The sequence below is a fragment of the Xenopus tropicalis genome, chromosome 3 (genome assembly GCF_000004195.4).
Source record: "Xenopus tropicalis strain Nigerian chromosome 3, UCB_Xtro_10.0, whole genome shotgun sequence".
Lineage (NCBI taxonomy): Eukaryota > Metazoa > Chordata > Amphibia > Anura > Pipidae > Xenopus > Xenopus tropicalis.
In genome coordinates this window covers 60,883,068-60,900,647 of record NC_030679.2, presented here as the reverse complement: position 1 = coordinate 60,900,647, position 17,580 = coordinate 60,883,068, and the positions used below count along the sequence as shown (strand labels likewise).

Genomic DNA, 17,580 nt, shown 5'->3' with positions numbered 1-17,580 from the left:
TCCCATATCTCTGGGTATTAACAAGAAATAATCAGGAATAAAGATAATGTAAGCATTTCCATTTCACTTTCTTCTCATTAGCTAAATTAGACTTACTGTTTAATCCTGTCAGTGGATGGTGACACATGGATTGCTCACTGCGGTATGAAGTGGGAGATGTTAAGGACAAGATTAACTATACATTTTTTATGTATAAGCAGCAATTAAATATGTCAGAGAATTGATCCCTCAAACTTCAAAAGAAAAAAGAGAAATTGATGTATATTAAGTTTGAAAAAATGAAACCTCCTTTTTTTGACAGTGTAATTGTATTACTTATGGGCTGTAATACAAGATAACTTTATACAGTATTTAATAAGTGATGAATTGTACAGACTTTCAAGTTTCACAGAACTGTTCTTTGCTTGGGGAAATATGAATAAACATTATCGAACTGAAATTATTTCTAGGAAGTATAGCAAGTTAAAAGACCTCAGTGGCATACTGCTTTGTACATGTATGTCAGTAGAGCAAATTCAATTTCATTAAAAGTGAACTGCCACAAATATACAAAAAAAATCATCAAAACCATAATATTGATCTAAAAACATGACATTGCAGTATATGGCATTAGGTGCCAGTGACTATAAAATGATACATTAAACCAGAGATCCCCAACCTTTTATACCTGTGAGCCACATTCAAACGGAAAAAGTTTTGGAGAGCAACACAAGCATGGAAAAAGTTCCTTGGGGAAGAGCTATAATTGGCTATTTGCTAGCCCCTATGTGGACAGGTAGGCTCTGTTTGGCTTTACACTTGGTTTTATGCTACTAAAACTTGCCTCCAAGCCAGAAATTCAAAAATGAGCACTTGCTTTGAGGCCACTGGGAGCAACATCCAAGGGCTTGGTAAGCAACATGTTACTCACGAACCACTGGTTGGGGATCACTGCATTAAACTAAAGGAACCCTTTATTTAGGACAGAACAAAGCTAAACAGGCAACACTTAAAGGAACAGTAACACCAAAAAATGAAAGAGCTTTAAAGTAATAAAAATATAATGCACTGTTGCCCTGCACTGGTAAAACTGGTGTGTTTGCTACAGTAACACTACTATAATTTATATAATAAGCTGCTGTGTAGCCACGGGGGCAGCCATTCAAGCTGGAAAAAAGGAGAAAAGGCACAGGTTACATAGCAGATAACAGATAAGCTCTGTAGAATACAATAGTGTTTTATCTGTTATCTGCTATGTGCCTGTGCATTTTCTCCTTTGAATGGCTGCCCCCATACTACACAGCAGCTTATTTATATAAATTATAGTAGACTTTCTGAAGTAAACACACAACTTTTACCAGTGCAGGGCAGCAGCACATTATATATTAGTTACTTTTATACACTTTAATTTTTTGGTGTTACTGTTCCTTTAATATCTTCCATGAAATGGCAAACACAGTATAAAGGACAGATAAGCATTATAGGCAACTATCTTTTTACTACTTATCATTCCTATGGTTGCATGGTTATTACACACAGATAGTTATAAAAGGCAATGGGGCCGATTTACTAAAGGTGGATAAAACCAGGGCTGTGGAGTCGGAGTCGGAATCGAGGAGTCGGAGGCAATTTTGGGTACCTGGAGTCAGAGTCGGCAAAAAATGAACCGACTCCTACTAAATTTAAATGGGAATAAAAAAATAAAAATAAAGCAAGTTTAAATGTCCCAATTCACAAACAGTCATAATTAATTACTTCTCTGCTATAAGAATAAAACCCAATGCACGCAGTGCATAAACAAACACGTTGAGTGACACAGTTAAGGTGCGGCAGCTCCACTGCGTCGTGTTCCTCTGTTACAGGGAACACAATGCCCACTGTGAACCTAGCCTAACTCTCACTGATAACTAATTAATTTTTTTTTAAACAAGTGGCTGGATAGTAATAGCTGGCATAATAATCAGGAACAGCAACTTTACCAGTTCAAAACAAACCACATTCTTCGGTAGTTTTAACTTAAAACTACCTGATTATTATGCCAGCTATTACTATCCAGCCACTTGTTTAAAAAAAAAATAAAAAATAAACAAAACCTTGTTGTTTTCATTGTGTTTGTCTTTTGCTTTAATTGGGCAATACAGTAGAGTGTTGGCTTCCTAGCCAGTAGTTCTGTGGTTAAATGACATGTATGTCTCCTTCCTTTCCTTCAATGAATGTATAAAATACATTGGCATATTAAAAACAGAGGAGTCGGAGTCGTGGAGTTGGAGTCGGAAGTATCAGAAACTGAGGAGTTAGAGTCGGAGAATTTATCTACCGACTCCACAGCCCTGGATAAAACGAGCGCTATTTATAGCATGCGATAAAAATTTTATCGCTTCTTATTTTTTGCGACTTAACGCTCGATTCACTAAAAGGAATCCCAATGTATGAGCTATATTTCGCCGCGTGCTATATTAGCGCACAATTTTACACACGTAACCATTACTTTCGGCAAACTACTGTTCTGAAAATTACCATTTCCCTGAAAACAGGAGGCTGCATCACTCTAGGGCCAACACAATACTTGAAAAAATCCTACTGCAAAGTCCAATTTTCTATAAGTACCGCCTGCCCCAAGTAGGGGTTAATATTCACACAGGCTAATGCGATATTTCGCGCGTTTAACGCTTCATATGTGTTTGTGAATCATGCGTTAGTATTATTTCTATTCGCTAATTAACGCAATGCGAGGTAAATAACGCATGCAAAATGACTTTGATGAATAAAGACTTAATTATCGCATGCTTTTTAACGCAAAAAAGCATGCGATAAGCATTATCGCCCTTAACGAATCGGCCCCAATGTCTTTCATCATAAGATGGTAAAATCAAGGAATTTTTCGTGTAATTCTTTAGATATGTTACTAATCAAAAAATCTGTAATGCATTAATGAATATTTCACTGAAGGACCAGCCATCCTGAATGCAAAAAGCTTGCAGTACAATGACACAGTGTCAGCTGTCTGTCTCTGAATAGCCCGTCATTTATTGCTGTCATTGATTTACTCTAGAGTTAGGTTCAGTCTGTAAGGGTCACTGTCAGTGTAGAAGACAGTAATAATCAGTAAAGGATATAAATAGAAAGTTAAAAACCTCCTATAAAGGACATGACTTTGGTCCATGTAAGAAGATGAATCTGCAGAGCCCAGTGTTCCTTTTAGAACTGGATCTGAATCCAGAAGTGAAGGTCGTAAGATTATTAAATCTGCACATTATCTAAATGATTCTCAAGGCATTCAGGTAAGCATGCTTTAAGTACATCAAAACCATATACCCAGTCACATGTATAAAAACACAAAGCATAATATAAAGGTCAGATCTAGTACAAATAACAATGGAATCTGACTAAATTAATGTATATGTACTTTTGCTGAGCTTGGCAGTTTTTTCTAAGATTGTTTAGTAATTTACTAAACAGTTTCCTGACTATTCATGACCCCACTAAGCTTACATCTCCATGAAAATTATTATTAATTATTTATTTATTATTAATTATTATTATTATTAATCTACTGTACAGCGCTGCGTACATAAGTAGCGCTTTATAAATAAAGATATACATACATACGTTAATTTGGATTGGTTTATTGCAGCAAAAAAAAGACTTCAAACTTTTTTCTTTGCTACTTGGAAAAAATACTGATACCTACTAAATTGCCCCAATTAATAATCTCATAAATTACCTTTAGAGCACCGATCCCTGCTTCATTGGCACAGCATAATTAGCGTAGATTTGCAATATATTAATACAGCAGTGCTTTTACATTTTTTACATACATTTGACCAATTGTTTCTCACATTTCACAAGGAGGGCTAGATTATATTAAAATAAAAATGTCATATAAAGAAATCTATGGTGCTCTTGAGTATGGCCGCATCCAGCCTCTGGTTTAGCGACCACTTCTGACAGTTTGCGCCAGTGATCAGTGTATGTAATAAAACCTTTAAATGAAGTATTTATGTTTGCTCCAAAAGATTTCGCCTACTTCAAACATACCTTAAAAAGTTTGCATTGCACAATTAAAATTGCAATGCAGTCTAATAAAGAATAATACAATGCGAAATGCAGATTTTTATGCTTATGTGCTAATTTCGTTTTCTATTTATGACTTTTATTACATTCTTCCCTTTGCAGCATTAGCCATCAGTTAGCTATGAGATTTAAGAAATATGTCTACATCGTACTTTATTTAGAATCACTCTGCAAATATACAGCATTGTATTATTATTATTATTATCATCATGTCATTGTTTTCTTTGTATTTAAAAGTGTAGTTTCTGTTGAAAAAGGACAGATTTGATCAATCACTGAGACAAACCATGGGGCACTCTCACAGGCAACATATTTTAATTGCATCAGTCTTTTGCTGAAGGTTGGGGCGCACTGAGTGACAAGAACAATTTCCCTTCCTTCCATACTCATAAAATAATGTAGTGAAGATAAAAATATTTATTTTAAATGATGACAAGAATATTTGTAATATTCAACTGTATATTAGTAGCCAATTCTATTTAACTGCCTTCTGTGCATTTTTATTTATTTATACCTTCTCACTGGAAAGCTGTAGGACAATGCAAATATGCATTTTGCAGTATATGGTTTTTTGTTTGTCCTCAGTAAATTCATTAAGATTGCCTCTGAAGGTCGTAATATATTTATTGCTCTAGGCTCTGCTTTCACTTTTGGAAAATTAAACCATAAAAAAATTGTGAAAATAGTGTAACACTGTTGTGCCTTACCAACTGTTTGTATTAGTGGAAATAAGTGACTCTGGGGTGTTAGAGTCCAGCACTGCTGCTGCACTCACATCCCATACACAAATACATTCTGACAGACATCTTCTTCTTCAGGCATCTTCTTCTTCATAAAAACCTTTTCTATAATGTCAAGAACATTTCCTGAAAATCTAGAAAGTGTTTAGAAATTGAGAAGATATTGAACTCCAGCAAATCCTTTAGGATTCCACAGTTTGATATTTGATAAATATGCCACAGAGTGTAAAAAGAGTAAGCATAATTAAAGTATATTTAGAAGTCAGTCAAGGTAGATGTGGTAGCACAGAAACAAAAGGAGAACAGCACAAGTCAGTGAGTCTCATATAAACAATATAATTATTGGTATGAGTATGAATAATGAAGTAATTGCCTGAAATTGAAGTGCTTCAGACTACTGAGATACAAGTGGAGACAATAAGATACACATTAGACAAGTAGAGACAATGAAACATTAAGTACTTTCTTTATCGAAAATAATGCACACAGTACTCTGTATAACAATGTTTAATCACAAGCACTGAAATAGTAGTACTTGTTGCTTAGCATTATAAATTGGCCTGGACACACAGAATCACATTATTCAATGGATAGGGAAGTGGACCTAAGTCTCAACTTCTGGAGCTACTGCAAGTACAGAACTGTGGCATTTAATCCCAATGTAAATATGATGCATAATATTTGGGTCAGACACCCTTTCATTTGGTGACAACCATACTAGGTTTGAGAAGTGAAGAATATGCTATGATGTACAGTCTGTGTGGGAGTTAAATGGCTACAAATTAGTTTCTATTCATGAATCCAAAAGGTACAGAACAGTAATTAACTGCAATTTGTAAACACTATTTATACAAAAAGTATGTTAAATAGTATTTCCCCTCTCTAGAAAGAAAGGGCAGCATATCTTTTGCTAGCCAAAATGCTCAATATTTTGTAACTACTTTGATGAAAGCTTGGAGCCTTGGCTTTCATTTGGGAAAGCTTTGGCCTTCTGTGTATTAATATTCCTGGAATAAAAATACACTCATATATAGTGGTTATTATTTTAATATACAGTTTTCCTTGAACAGACAGGATGAGACAAAATCATGGCTTCCTCTACATTTTTGGGCCCGAGGCTACAAATTCTTGCAGTACTGTCATAGAATGCATTCCTTTGCACAACTGTAATTTGTGAACCTCACTCCATGTTTAGAGGTACCAGGGGAATTGTTTTACTCAGTCCTCCAGGGTAGTGAGGCAGTGAGGTTGGGGAATGCCCTTCCGAATAATGTTGTGATGGCAGATTCTTTTAATGCCTTTAAGAATGGCTTGGATACTTTCTAAAACAAGCAAAATATTCAATGCTATCGTGATCCTATGGTCTCCAGTAAAAATAAAGTTTATATATGGACGTGTATAGATAGGTCTGTACAGGTAGGTGTATATATGTGCATTGGGGTTTGTTTGGAGGGGTTGAACTTTGGTCTTTTTTCAACCCAACTTAACTATGTAACAATGCAACATTTCTTTGTAAGCAGAACCTTTGGCAGACTCTGCCTTAGGGCACCCTAAAGATGGAATATATCATATTATAAATTCTAACCAGGAAGTGAATAACTGAAGGATACCACAATTGCCATATCCCAGAATACAGGGCTGGCAGATGTAGGGGATTGTGTGAGCCTTTAGATGCCACTGAATTTAAAATTACCACATACCACCTCTCAGAATAATAGCACCATTAAAACAACTGCCTGAAATGGAAAAATGATAACAAAAACATGCAGAAGGAGAAGGCCATAGTTACAGTCATGTTGACTGCTCACAATCCACAACATGATATCTATAACTCCTACAGGAGTCAGATAGTCCCTTTCAGAATCTGTTATTAATGAGGTTCAGTGATATTTATTGCCACTATTTTTAACACAATCATAAAAAATATGTATTATAAAGTTCTTCTTGAAAAACAGATGTTAGTACCCTAACCTAGGGATGTTTTAGAGTCTGTCTGCTTACTACATTACTGGAGGTTTATGTGCAGATTTGCAAGATTCCAGTGAGTAGTCATTTGGTTGTTTTTAATCATATATGACATATATGTTATCTTCTTTATATGCTTGTTGTATTTTTGTTCAATGCAGGCAAAGAGGAATGACTGCATGACAGATTCTTGTAATAAGGGCATTTGCAAATGTTGGTCTTGTTAGCTCTCACCTACAAGGGGATAATGAAGTGTGCTACTTTGAGCATTTTTGTTTCCATTTCTGTAATTGCACAAATTCTTTGCATATTGCATATGTGAATGTAGAGCTGCTTGGAACTACAGTGTAGTGTTCCTTTAACTAACTATAATTACAGTGTGTATATATATATATATATATATATATATACACACACGTATGCTTCCTTCTAAAAATAATGCAGAGCTAGACTTAGCAGCACTAGGGCTCAGCATCTGTCACAAGAGATAAGAATCATTCAGAGGCCAAGCCTGAAGAAATTTTCAGAAGTTTCTTTACAAGCTTTAAGAAATTTTAAAATCATATGATTTTAAAATCTAATGGTTAAGCAAGCTAAACATTTTCTGTACTCTCAGTTGTTAATATATTAGTTGGACATAAAGGAATTTTGTGGAATTAGATACTTAAAAAAACCCTTTATTTGAAAGCAAACATGGATTGTTTCTACTATTCAAGCTGTACATTAGCATCAGATGACCCTGGCTGAATGTAAACATTTAATTCTGTTCTTGGGTTAATTGAGAATGTTTAAACAATTGTATGATAATTAAATAGGGCAAGGGAGGGAATTTCCAGGAATGAATACAGACAGAATGAAAAAAAAGAAAACAGTATAAAAAGGGAGTTTAGCTGAGTGTTACCTTATTAGCACAAATATTAAGGACCAGGTAGTATTATAATCATTCAGAGAAAGTGTGAAATACTAGTTTGTACTGACAGTCCACATACCTACAGACAGCCTCTAAACTTTGTTTAATAGTCTTTGCATCACATTTATATATATAGTAGTATTTTAAAGACCATATAAGTATGTACATAAAAATGAAAAGGATTTCAGGCTATACAGAATAAGTACCATAGTTAGAACTCTATAGTTTATAAACCACAAAATGTGCAGCTAAACAACAAAGTTTGGCATGTGTACAACAGCTGAGCCTAAATAAATACAGTAAGCAGAGGCAGAACATGGTATAAAGTGGAATAAAAGGCATATGACAGTGTAAACTGTAGGGATTGAAAAGATAATTTGATGGAAAACAGGGTAGGACAAAATATATTATTTGAAACATTCAGTGGAAGAGTTAAGAGAATGAAAAGTGCAAGGAAATAGATTTCAAGTTGTTCAGGGAGGCAAACCTAAGACCTGCTATCTTAAACAGTACTCTAGCACTAATAGAATCTGTCTCGCTTGTGTTACTCTTTCTGGGAGCCTTGTTGATCTTCAGTTCTCTCTATCAATCCAGATTGCTTGAGTTGATGTTGAGGATGACAGCTTGATGGGATTATTAATGGTAGAATGTTGGGGATTGTGGTCGTAGCTCTACAAGGGGAGAAGTAAAAGTCAATCCTCCTCGTATAGTATTTTTTTTCACAAGTATTCATGCACTGGACAACATCATGAAGGCTTTCCATGGAGGACCTTACTTAATTTACATATTTTTTTTAATTCAATTTATTCAGTTTGAACATCCCTACATTAGGTTAGTGATTACTTAACAGAGCAGGTAGTAAAATAGTAGTGTAACTAGAGTTTTTGCCCTGTGGTGCCCTCTGTATCCATAAACCACCACATACAGTATCTGTACATTTTGCTGTATAGTAACTTGTACTGCTGTGTTTTTGTTTCATGGAGGTAACCATTATTCTTGACTGCAAAGCAAGTAAACCTTTTTTTCTATATACTTTCTTTCTTGTTCTTGTTATACCTTTCTGCTGCACCTAATACCCAAAACCGCTGTGCATTCATTAACATAATGTTAGGTATGGACTTTCTTGAATTAGCTAGAAAACAATTTTTTTATTTATAGGGTTTTGTCTTCCTGTTTGTTAGTGAAAGTTTTTATTCACAAGATGGATGTAAACTGAACTGGACTGTGAAGAAGATATATATTTCAGGAAATATATATAACTTTTAGCTAAACCCCACTCTTTCACTGGTGTTTCCCAGGACTTCTACTAACAGCAAGAAGACCATGGTGCAGCAGCTCTTCTGTCAGGAAATGCTGGTGAAGAGTAATGATGGGCGAAATAATTTGCCAGGCATGGATTCGTAAAAAATTGTTGCCTGCATCAAAAAAATGTCGGACGCATTAAAATTGTCGCCTGTGGCAAAAAAAAAAAGTCAACATTGGGCACTTAAGTTAAAAACCTGAACAGTTACTGATGATGTCTTTCTATGGAGAAGGTGGGGACATTTATTCTTATTTAAAAATGAGGGTGGGATGGAGGGGGGGGCTGCAAATTATAAGGATAATATACCCCCCAGTAAAATGTATTTGAATATTTTAAGTGATATTACATGTCATAACTCATGAACTATACAGTATATAGAGGGTTGTGTACCCACTACTAAAACATATAAGTTCTGTAACCTTTGTAAAAGCACTTGACCGTTTAATATCACTGTCTATTATAACTGGTGACATCGCAGAGTATCATTTATAAGGATATATATAACAAGTAATTCAGGACTCTTGTATATTATAGAAACAGAATTTGTTTGCTTGGAGACTTCAGAGCAGATTGGTGTTTTATTTGGCTGTATACAAGAGATTCTGATTCAGAACTTATACTGATATTGCTATTTTTCCATTTTTACCCTAGAGCTAAATTACTGGTACTAAGCTATGCCATGTGTATAAAAGAGGCATGAAAAAGAAAAAGATTGATGCATAAGAGCTTGTGAATTGTGTCATGTAGATTTCCTGAATGCCTTAATATACATTTTTACATAAAATACTTATATTCTGCACAGGAGCAACTATGCAGAACTGCACCATACAGTGGAGTGTTTCTCTACATTAAATTGGTGTTTTGACTAATCATAGCAGGTGTTATTTTTCCACAATATAATTATACCATTCTTTCAATAAAGTGTTTTATATAGTTATTTGATCTCTTTTTTCCCAATACAAATGTATTTTTAGATGCCAGAAATATTATCTCTTGGGAAATTGTACAATAAAGGTAAAACATATTCATTTCTTACAGTGTCAAAATAGAACACAGGATTTATTGAAATAAAAAGAAATGAGATAAGTATATTACTTAAAAATCATTTAACACAGTTCTTTAATTTTATGTTCTATGATTCAAGTCAGCAAATGTTGAAATACCCTTACTTCTAGGTTTTTGAAGTTTACAAATTCAAAGATGACATTTTTTTGACTCCTTTGGATTAAAAAGACCTCAAAGAGAAATGAGGTTAAGTCACTAAACCACAGTTAGGCACCACAGGCCTAGTGAAATGCTTAATATCAGGCTGTTTCAGACCAATGTCTTGGTGAAACTTGTGTAACCCTTTCTTGGCACACTCTGCAGAAATTGTTACACTCACTTTGAAATTGTTACACTCTAAGGGATGTGGCCGGCGGGGGCACCTGCAGGGCCCCAGGGGTGGGAGCCCAGGTGGGCCCTGCACCCCCCAGTCCGACCCTGACCTAGAGGACACTGAGGAGCACACCTCAGGGGAATTCCACTAGGAAAATAATCACACACAGTTATAAAGATTAACTTTATATAACAAGCTGAAAATGAAATAACTGTAAAATGAAATCAGTAAAAAATCCTGCTTTGGGAAACCCATGTGGTTTTAGCCAACTGGTGGCTCAGTCTCTCCCAGGACACAGTCCCACACTCCACTCCTGGAGGAAATACCCTTTCCCAGTTCAGTCCTGGCAAAGTCCCTTCCCCAAGAGCTCTTTTGTTTCCCCAGGTACCGCTACCTGCCCCAAAGTACCTCTTCTTTGGAGACTCACACAGAGGTAACAGCAGTCACCAGCAACTTAGTAGACCTCTTTCCTTATGGTCTGAAACTCAATGCAAGGCAGAGTACAGGTGCTAGTTACTCACTCATGGATCTGGTCTCTATATCTTTCTGGGCTCATTTACAACCTGCTGGACTCACCCCTGATTTTTGGCTCCAAAGTCAGGCACTCCCTTTCTCCAAGATGTGCACTGGGGCTCCCAGTCATTCGGATTTTTCTCTAGTCTGTAACTGGGCTGGATGATGTCACATCTCTAGGGAACCTTTTCCTAATGAGTTCATTTGATGCTGAGGTAACTGTAGGGATCCCAAAGAATTGGGCCCCTTAGGTTGGGTTCACCTTTTAGACAGGCACCAGAGGGTGGCTTTGTGGGAAATGGACACCTAAAGGTGGTCCTAGCTGTTTGTGTGTGAAAAGAGAGTTTCAGCAGCAACCACTAGGTGGCAGTGTGCTACAATATAAAAAGGGATGACACACACCATGTGTAAGGTTAAGACCTTACACATGGTGTGTGTCATCCCCTTGGGGCCCCCTCTGTAAGAGGTTAGCTACAGGCTTGAGAGAAAGAGTTCAGAGAGATATGTTATAATCCCTCTAGGAGTGATAGACTAGACAGAGTACCTATAAAGGCCAGTCTGAAGCCCCTCCGAAGAGATTAATGAGGTTATGACCTCCTGGCATTTCTGGCCGGAGTTCAAGTACAATTAAGTGACCAGCTCAGGTGGTAGCTAGGGACCACAGAAAGGAGATTGCCTAAGCAAGAGGGTCTTCTGGCGTGAGTACCGGGGAGAGCCCTAAGAGAAGGTCTTATGGCGGGAGTACCGGGGAGTATTCCTGAGTGAGAGGGTCTACTGAAAGAAGTAAAGAGGAAGGTGACTGAACCTGCATATCAACTTTATTGGGGATTCTACAATAAAGAAGTTATTTGGTTAATCAGTACTTCCAGTCTCCTCAAAGAGTGGATCCTCAACTGCCTGGTAAGCATTCACCCCAAGGGGGGCAAGGTTCTGGGAGTTCCAGGGAGTCCATACGTTTGGAGGACTGCACAGGTTAACCCAGAGAAATTTCCCAGGGAGGGGTGTTACAGTTCAATCTGTCCCTACTCTGGGTGGAGGCACACCAACCATAAGTGTACCTGCTCCCCCAAATAAGCGGGGGCACAGGGCTCCTGTAGCGCCACACGCAACTAAATGACTGTTAGAAGTCTGGCAGTAGCCAAAATAGGGCTACATACCCATAACATAACATTGGCTTTAAGACTGAATAATGACTTCTGAACCCCATCTGTGTGTATGCGGAAACCCTGCATTAATTGTAATTAATTCCATAGACCAATATTTTGCTAGTACATAAACCATGTCCCCACTTTCCTGCTCTGTAATGGTTGATTTTCCTGTTCAAAAAATAAAATAGGTTCTTTAAATTACTTACACTTCTTTTGAGTGCTGCAATACACTTTTCTTGCTGAGGAGAGAAAAAATACTTGAAATTTAACAGATAGCAATTCTGCTGCTTATTTTTACAAACAGAATCCCACAACAAAGTGTGGTGCAGGATGTTATCACCATACTTATTTATTTTCTTTAAAATTAGCTGTTTTAATTGATGGATGGGGGACACTTGTCTTGTTAGCAGCATTTAGTAGTTGCAAACTCCCATTCCTTCAACCAGATGTCTAAATGTCTGTTACATAAATACATTGTGTCTCTCCCACAAAGTGCATGTTTGTTTTAATTACAGCCTTATCCCACATGATGTGTAATTCATAATACCTGTATGCTGCCCTTTACTTTCTCTGTGTTGGACAAAATGCAGGAAGGCACCACACACTGCTTGAAAGGCATAATAATAGAAGCTTTTTATTGTTATTGTTTCTAACAGTATGTCTGTTTCAGAAGCAGCATTATTCTTGTAACACAAACAGTGAGGCATCCAGCAATATGTTTGTCTTACCAGCACTGTGTAATTGTACTATACTATACTGTCCTATACTGTACTGCTAGGGGTGAATTTTGCTCATGTGCCACCCTGAGGAAACTTTAATGATGCTGCCCCCCCACACCCCCCACGCTTATCTTTCCAGCACCGGAGGGGTCCAGGGGGGTGGTCCACATCACTAGCACAATAGCACTAATTGCACTACAAAAGATGAATTTCTGGCTTTATAACTGGAAATTTGATTCTGAAAGTCACTAGGAGTGTCTTTCTTGCTTCGTGGGTGCTGCCGTCCAAGTTCTCACCTTGCCTCATGACAGGAGCGCCCTGTGTCTGCAACAGTATGTGTTATACAAATAGTGTCTATTTGTCGCCAGTATGTTGATTTTGTGGCACATTCTATTGGTTTACTTCTCTTAGCCCACTTTATGCACTGCCCATATGCCCATTATGTATATTAAAGAACTAAAAATGAAAATTGCAAGTCTTCAAGATTTCAAATGGGAGAATTTATTTAAAAAAATCTTTAAATATACTTCAAATGTTTTTTTCTCTTTCCAAATGCATGAAAAATGTGATTGGGCTATTCATTATTTATATGATTGTATATATTTCACATGTACAGCAGAAATATATTACTGCATTACCTTTCACAATGTACACACTGTTTATTGTTATATTTAGCATGCTTTTATAAAATAATGACTCCTATATCTAGGCCTTTGCGTACTAATACTTGAAGTAAGTCTATTTTCTGTCATGTGTGTTTGAGTACTTTACTGTGGCACTTATATATAATTTGAGTCTCTGTCATAACAGAGAAGAAAACTGAAATGCTGCATTAACTTTGTGGCACAATACCAGTTGCTAGTATGATATAAAGGATTATCTCAATTTGTTTTACCCAACCTCAGCATGTGGTGAATTAGTCTCTGATTTGTACCAGCCCAAGCCAAACACAGCCCTTTAACAGGAAAGATCTGTGCCCCCAAAGATGCCCCAGTAGCTCCCCATCTTCATTTCTGCCGATTCCCTGCTCATGCTCTGTGCTGCTGTCACTTACTGAGCTTAGGGACCGATGCACAATATACTGTATATATAGAATATAAATGTCACAATATAAAGCTGATTAGTAATTAATACAGATTATTAGTAAATGGCAGATCTGAAAGCAATGCAATTACCATCAAAATGTAATAATTATCCCTGTAGCAATAGGACCCCAAAGCTTAACTTCTCAACAACTGAATAGCTGCTCAAAGCACACTGGGCATGCGAGTGTCACATGTGAGTGTCACTTCTAAAAAAAAAAAAAACAAGATGGGGAGCCCCTGTACACAACTTTAACTTGTTCAACTTGTTCAGGGTCTAATTCTCCATTAAATTAACAACATTTTTTATTTTTTATATAGCATAAATTTGAAGTAACGTCTCTTTTTTTCCCCTCAACAGTTCATCGCCTTTGCTTCCTTGTTCTTCATTCTGGTATCTATAACAACCTTTTGCTTGGAGACTCATGAAGCATTTAATACCATCATTAACAAAACGGAAACTGTAAACAATGGTACAGAATTAATCTCATTGATTGAAATAGAAACTGATCCAGCCTTGACGTATGTGGAAGGAGTATGCGTGGTTTGGTTCACATTTGAGTTTTTAGTACGTGTCATTTTCTGCCCTGACAAACTTGAATTCATCAGAAATCTTCTAAATATAATAGATTTTGTGGCAATTCTGCCCTTTTATTTGGAAGTTGGACTGAGTGGGCTTTCCTCCAAAGCTGCTAAGGATGTACTAGGGTTTCTCAGGGTTGTTAGATTTGTTCGCATCCTTCGAATTTTCAAACTGACCCGCCATTTTGTAGGACTTAGAGTGCTGGGGCACACACTTCGAGCTAGCACTAATGAATTTTTGCTTCTCATTATTTTTTTGGCTCTGGGAGTCTTGATATTTGCCACAATGATCTATTATGCTGAAAGAATAGGTGCCAGTCCAAGTGATCCTTCAGCAAGTAAACATACACAGTTCAAAAACATTCCAATTGGATTCTGGTGGGCTGTGGTAACTATGACTACCCTGGGATATGGGGATATGTACCCTCAGACTTGGTCAGGGATGTTGGTAGGTGCATTGTGCGCTTTGGCTGGTGTACTTACAATAGCAATGCCTGTTCCGGTCATTGTTAACAACTTTGGAATGTACTATTCACTCGCTATGGCAAAACAGAAGCTTCCTAGGAAAAGAAAGAAATACATTCCTCATGCTCCTCAGACTGGATCCCCTACTTTTTGCAAGATGGATTTAAACATGGGATGCAATAGCACACAGGTAGACACATGTCTTGGGAAAGACAACAGACTGATGGAACACAATATGTCAGGTACAGTAGTGGAATCAAATACAACATTTCCTTGATGCTTAACCAAGATCTGCTAACTGTTAATTGTGCTCCTTACTGAAACAAATATATAGGAAATCTGTGACCTGTATACATTTTCTCTTCTTGTTTCCTTCATTTCTTTTTATGGAAGTCCTTTGTGAATTTTAATGTCCTTAATGGTGTAATTGCTTTTTATTCTGATGTTTAGGGGCAGATTTATTATCAGACTGGAGATTCCTAAAGGCTCCTCAGCAGTTTCATATTTATCACTTCTATTAACACTTTCCTGACAAGTCACAAATACATTATGGTTTATGTTTCTTTTCACCTAAAGTTTCAGAACTAATTATGATTACTTAAATTCAAAGATTGTTGTATATGCTTCCATATGTAATATCAGGCACTAGTTTTGTCTAGTATACAGTAACTCATAGCAACCAAAAAGCTGCATGCTTTTAAACAGGTGACAAGTCAGTTTCAACTAAATCCCTATTCATTAAAATTACTTGTGATTGCTCCTTGCACTTCTGTGTAGTTGCACTCAGCGCCAATCAGAACTTTGCTGCCTCCTGTTCCCAATTAAGTGCAGTTGTGCCTACTGACACAGGGGAACCCTGTAACTACTGCCACCTCTGCACCAGATGGTAGCTCCAGAGTTCCCTCAGAGAACTGTGTCAATTGCTACAGCATAGTTGTACTGAAAGAATAGGTGCACAGCCGCAGTTGTCTCAGGTGCAGTTTTTCCTGACAAGTACTGGAAATGTGGGAAAAACACTGCATTATGAAAAAACCATGGCAATTATACTTGACATTGCACTTTGCTAACTGTTGTAAATGATCCTATTGTATTCCAATTTTCTAAATGTTACCAGGTGAAGACAGTTCAGGAAGTGACCAGCCACTCTCCCCTGGTGAAAGATATCCCATAAGGCGTTCTAGTACCCGGGATAAAAACAGAAGAACCGGAACTTGTTTCCTGTTGACCACAGGTGAATATACGTGCAATACAGATGGAGGGATACGGAAAGGTATGAACATGTTAAGCTTTCTATAATGTAAAAAATTAGTAGTTTATATTTTACATAGTACAGTCAAAGAGGTCCAGTTTATCAACCTGTGAAAAACTGTACAAAGTTGTGCCAAACTGTGAGCTAAAATGTATATAATTATTTTATAAAATTACCTTTAAATAACATTACATACATGCATTCAACCAAATCAATGATACTGAAACGTTTTTCTGGAGCAAACAGCCACTTTGAGGGTTAAAAACTATGGCACTCAAATGGCTGCTTAGTTTTCCACTTCATTTAAAATGACTTTATTAATATACTGTATAATTGAAGTGGGCTTATTCATGATCATGTATTTGCATTTAACAGATCCATTTTATAAACAAGCTGTTTTCTTATTTTACATAAAACATAGGAAAACACAAAAAAAACTCTAAATAAAATTTTTTTTTTGCCTATAAGAAAGAATTTTCATTTAGCATTCTGATAAATTGATTACTAAAGGAAATCACCAGATTTACTCCTAATTCCACCCCCATTTTTGGTGGGGCTGTACAGCGCTTACTCTTTAGGTATAAAAGGAACATTTTCCATAAATAAAACAATGTAAAAGTTTTATTCAGTAATCTCTTCAGCAGAAATATTTTTTTCTTTTTTTACACACCTGGCTGATGGAAACAAATGTACAGTATGAAAGCAAGCAAACTAAATTTACTAAAAGTATTAGAAAATCCTAACATTCACCAGCTTGCCCTTTGCAACTTTGCACATACACAGTTTCATAAATGTGCCTTAAAATATTTACACTGCCAAAATTAATGAATGGTTGTATGCTGTTCAATGTATTGTTTAGCTCTTGTGTTCTTTCATTTCTTTCCAACACGTTTGCTGACAAGCTGCATGGCTTTGTTTTGTAATGGTCTTCTCATAACTGTTTCATGTTTTAAGTTTTGTCCAACTGTCCTATAAGATCACACATTCATTATTTTGATTTTTAATAGGTAAATATAATACTGTTTAGCGTAATTTAAGCCTTCAAAATAGGCAGTCTTAAAATGTATCAAATTAAAATATATTTGAGAATGCTACAAGAATTTACTGTGTTCTACCGAGGTTGGATATCCTGCATAGCTGATTTCATTCATGGCACTGTAGATTGTTCAATGATGCACAATATAAATATTATGAATTGAAAAATTATTTATGATATTTGCATACACACACCCCCACCCTCACCCACAAGCCCACTCACACACACATATATATATATATATATTTACACACAGACACACATATGTGTGTTTATGTGTGTCTTGGAAGCTAAGTCAACCATATACAAATAGGCAGGCCTCAATACGCAGTCCATCAAGGCAGAAAGTAAAATCAATGCAGGTTTCCAGGTATATTGGTACCAGTAGCAAAGACAGCCTTACGCATTTTGTGTTTCTTAACACTTAGTCATAGGCC

At 36.6% G+C, this 17,580-nt stretch overlaps 1 protein-coding gene across 4 annotated transcripts in view; it reads left to right on the top strand.

Annotated features, from left to right (window-relative positions):
- Positions 1-17,580, top strand: part of kcnc2 (potassium channel, voltage gated Shaw related subfamily C, member 2) — a 136,767-nt gene that overhangs the window by 110,558 nt on the left and 8,629 nt on the right. For all 4 annotated transcript variants that reach the window (XM_031898928.1, XM_018092254.2, XM_002939945.5 and 1 more), the window contains 2 exons: positions 14,173-15,100; positions 15,973-16,128. In XM_031898928.1, the coding sequence (XP_031754788.1) occupies positions 14,173-15,100; positions 15,973-16,128 (1,084 nt within the window). The remainder of the gene's footprint in view (positions 1-14,172; positions 15,101-15,972; positions 16,129-17,580) is intronic.